The 4,369-nt window shown below is 31.9% G+C and overlaps 2 protein-coding genes across 8 annotated transcripts in view; one reads left to right on the plus strand and one right to left on the minus strand.

Annotated features, from left to right (window-relative positions):
- Positions 1–4,369, plus strand: part of LOC116849315 (synaptotagmin-10-like) — a 526,459-nt gene that overhangs the window by 216,140 nt on the left and 305,950 nt on the right. The gene's annotated exons all lie outside the window — the stretch shown is intronic.
- LOC116849316 overlaps positions 2,346–4,369 on the minus strand; it is a 9,496-nt gene continuing 7,472 nt past the window's right edge. For all 4 annotated transcript variants that reach the window (XM_032826351.1, XM_032826347.1, XM_032826350.1 and 1 more), the window contains 2 exons: positions 4,008–4,138; positions 2,346–3,931 (listed from right to left, as the gene is read on the minus strand). In XM_032826351.1, the coding sequence (XP_032682242.1) occupies positions 2,921–3,931; positions 4,008–4,138 (1,142 nt within the window). In that variant the 3' untranslated portion in view covers positions 2,346–2,920. The remainder of the gene's footprint in view (positions 3,932–4,007; positions 4,139–4,369) is intronic.

The raw sequence follows: 4,369 nt of genomic DNA on the forward strand, positions 1-4,369 counted from the left end.
TATACAGGGTGAGTCATCTGAATCTATCACCTCCAATAACTCGTTTGTGTGGCCAGGAATCGAAAAAAGTTTCATATAAAAGTTGTAGGGTTTCGAGGGGGAACCAAAATGGCGTACCTTTCAACTTTTGATTTTGACCGAAAGTGGGTTACTTCAACCGGAAGTGGTTTTTTTTAAATGGAAACCCCCCTTTTTGACACCGGAAAATGAAAAAGCGGAAAATTTTACGTTCAGATATAACTTTGGCTGTTTTAAAATTTTCAAGATAGCGGACGAAGATGGCGGACAAAAATTTTAGTCAACCGATTTGCACCAAATTAAGTTTACGAGGGTTTTTGGGGTTGCTGATCACGAATCTGAAGTCAGATTTGCAAAATTCAAAATGGCGGGTCCAAGATGGCGGACCAAGATGGCGGACGAAATTTTTAGCCGAAATTAATAGAAATTACTACTCTTAGCACTACCCAGGAACAACGGCGTGGACGTGGTAGTTTTTTGTTCCCTTTGGGGTGCTTTATTTACATGAGTCCCCTTGCCTCTCACTATCGGGGTGCTTTATTTAGTTAATTTGTAACTTCAAACAGTTAATTCGCTAAGTGTACTACTTACTGTGGGAGTGACGAACCACGGGGTCCTGATCTTTGCTGTGACACACACACACACACACACACACACACACACACACGATGCGCAAAATCCAACCAGCAACCTCCTCGTAGTGTGCATCGGGTAACGCTAATGCTGGCGGTAACAACACACAAAAAATGAAATTCTTAAAGGAATGCAAATATGGCTTAATCCAAGTATAATTTAAACTTAGAATAGCGCAAAGAATAAATAATGTCCGATGAAGAATTAATTATTCTTAAACACAAGTAAAAGATATTCTCACTTGAAAAGAAACTGTATTTAAATGAAAGTATAAAATTGCATTCGCCCAACACAAAATATGCTTTTATCAGCATTATTTATTCTTAAATGACGTTTTTTGTCAACTGAATCCCAGAAAAAAATTTTCGACTCAAATACGTTACTTTCTTTAAATAAAAGGTATGTTTTACTAGATAAATTTAATTCATTATAATGCTTAACTCTAACCTATATTTCTAATAATAATGTCCCACATTTGGTTACAAATTTGAATGCTAATACTTGTAAATCTTCCTTTTATATCAACATTTTTTGTAAGTTGTAGATATAAAAATTTGTGTATCTGTAATAAAATAGATAAAGATAGTTAACACAGATACATAAAACTGAGCTTACATCCACAGATTATAAAATATGTTAATGTATAAAAAAGGAAAGCTTATGAATGTGAGTATTAAGAACTGTGATAGAACATGAGATATTGTTATTATTAACTATTTATATCAAAACGAAGTTTCAAAATGAAGTAGAATGGAAATACATATAGAAACTTGTATATTTAAACTTATATATTTATTTTAAAGAAATTGTTCTATATATTATATTATTTTAAAGAAATTGTTCTATATATAAAATGATGATATTCGTAAGGAAAAATTATTCGACGATGGAAATAGAAGCCGTCAAAGTAACGTCGATTTGTCATCATTTGGACGACGAATCATTTATTTTATGAGTTTTTTACATTCGCCTAAATTAAATATAATTTATTTGGTTGTAACTCTTAGTATTAATACAAACATTACATATTCTACTTATTTTTAACATTTTCTTACACCTATATTTTGAACAAGAAATTCAAGCAATTTTCATTATTTTGCGCATTAAAACCTTACAACTTATGCCGGAAAGTTACATAAGAACATCCGTTTGGACCCGTTCGAATATGAGTTGGTGAATGACTCTGAAGTGTCTTCTGCTATATAAAAATCCACTTTTCTGCAGGAACAACTTCATATGCTTGATACAAAGAAGAGAATGATAAAATCTGAAAACCTTTCAAAATAAAAGAAACAGTCCTAGTATCAATTTCAAACAAAATAAACTTAATTTAACCAAATATAGGATACTCTTCACTAAAGTTTGCTAATAAAATCATTCCCGTTTTATAATAAGTACCTAACACGTCAGCCCATTTTAAGATATGAATTTCATCAACAAATTTATTAGACAAAAGATGAATAAAATTATCAAAATTTTCAATTGTATTAGTACGAATGACTTTTCCAGTTCATACTTTAATTTTAGGCTCCAAACCCTTTTGTGCAAGAAGACGATGACAAAATTTCAATTGAGCTTTTTGAGCTAATGTCTCAGGCAAATTTTTGTGGCAACAATTAGCGGCAGCATACCGTATCGACTGTTTATGCTTTGCCTCAAAGCGCCAGCATGACACAAACAATAAAGGCCCAATTTGTTCACAACATTCATCATAATGAAGCATATTATGATGTTTCGGTTTTAAAGTCTCATTAGGAAACAACTCCAAATATAAAGAATGATGCTCAGTTATCAAGCTTTTAAGAAAAACTATGTCATTACGTGTTACAGTTGGAGAAAGAAGAATGTTGACAATTTCAACAATGACTTCATAAAAGCGCCATAGTTGCTTATCTTCAGTTGTAATATAATCTCCAATCATAAGACTAAAATACCTCACAAAATACAGTGTCTCAGCAACTGTAAACGGAAGACTTCTCTTTTTGAGGTTTTTTATTTCAACAATACCTGGCCTGTTTGATGTCTCACAATAGCCATAATCAAATCCTTGAATTCTATTATTTAATTCATCAATAGTGAAGCGTTTTAGCTCTATTAATTTCAAAATTAGTAAAGACATGTCATAATTCCATGATCCTTCATCAAGATCATGTATTAAGTCATAGGCAATATTTTCAGTACAATGGAATCCCAAAAGATCGTTCCATATACAAGAAGATTTTATACCTGTATTGCTGTAGTTATTTATGGCAACATCCGCTGCATAATTCTAGCGATTCCTCAGAAGAGACGTATTGACTTTTGTTTGAGTATAAGATATACTTTTGTGAACTTTGCATCTTCGACAACAATAGTTTGCGTTGAAGGAATTAATAAATCCCAACACATTACGCACACCTTCAGTATCACCCACAAACACAGCAAGTGCAAAATGATCTTGAGTTTCTGTGCCGTTTACCACTATAGTAATTCCTTCAGTTTCAAGATACTGCAACTCATGTAGAGTTCTACGAAATAATTCACCATTTCCAAAGTATTTATCTTGTGCATACACAATTTGAGCTGAGAACATATTTTCTAAAGCACTTCTGTCTTCAGGTGATAAACAAGGTAAAAAGTAGTATAAAACACCTATTTTATTAACACCGTTATGAGGAGAGCAAGTATCTCCGGGTTCAAACTCATCATAGTAGTAGCATCCAATAGGAAGCAGAAGTTTACCAGGAAATCTCGGTTTGATTTTTTCTTTCCACAATTTTGCTTGAATTAAATTTTCAATGATAGAGCCATCTGATCTTCCTAATTTATTCATGTACGATAAAATTTTATTGAAAACATGTAGTAATTCCAAAAATGCACGTAATACTGAGCGCATGGGAATAAATTGACCATAAAGATCAGTTGGCTCCATTAACACAGATCCATATGAATGTTTTGAACTTAGAGAATGACCTACAATAAAAGCTTCAGGTTTAAGGATGTTTGCGTCCTCTGTAGTTGTAAAGCCATAAAGAGTTTTTTGAATAAGTAACCATACGTGGTCACATTGGGCAGTGAAAACCATGTCTAAAACAAAGAAAGTCTTGAAGCATATATCCAATGCTTGCTGGAAGGTTCCTAATTTGTAATAAAAGTCGTCAATCACAACAAATATTTCATCTATCACATCTAGTTGTTTGGCTACATATAAAATGTATGGTTGTACGGAGGCAGATCGTCCAAATTGATTGCATATTTTTTCACGTCTTTCTGCTATAAAATTTTGAACTTGACCAGGAATCTGCCAAAAAAGAAGGTTATTTGACTAATTTAAAATGCATGAACAATGAAAAATGTTATATATTAATATAGCTTACCTTAACATTAGCAATAAAAGCATCTCTGCTTTCTTTAATTGTAGGTTTGAATTTCTTTGTGCCAAGCTGCACTTGCCTACTTGGAGGTAGCAGTGAAGGTAAGCACTGCATAAGCAGAATATTTTTTGATTCTATAGATAACATACTCGTATATTGATAATATACTTCATTAATAAAAATTTATTGTACAGTGTTAACTTGACAAACTTAACTGTAACTATTAGCAAGAAAAAATGAAGCAATATTTTTTTAATGTTCCAATTATGTGAAATTATGTAAAATCGTATCCGTAAAATTGTCTTCTACTTTTTACTTAAGGTATATATATATATATATATATATATATATATATATATATATAT

This window comes from Odontomachus brunneus, unplaced genomic scaffold (genome assembly GCF_010583005.1).
Source record: "Odontomachus brunneus isolate Ranch 3 - 2012 unplaced genomic scaffold, Obru_v1 Obru_scaffold_111, whole genome shotgun sequence".
Lineage (NCBI taxonomy): Eukaryota > Metazoa > Arthropoda > Insecta > Hymenoptera > Formicidae > Odontomachus > Odontomachus brunneus.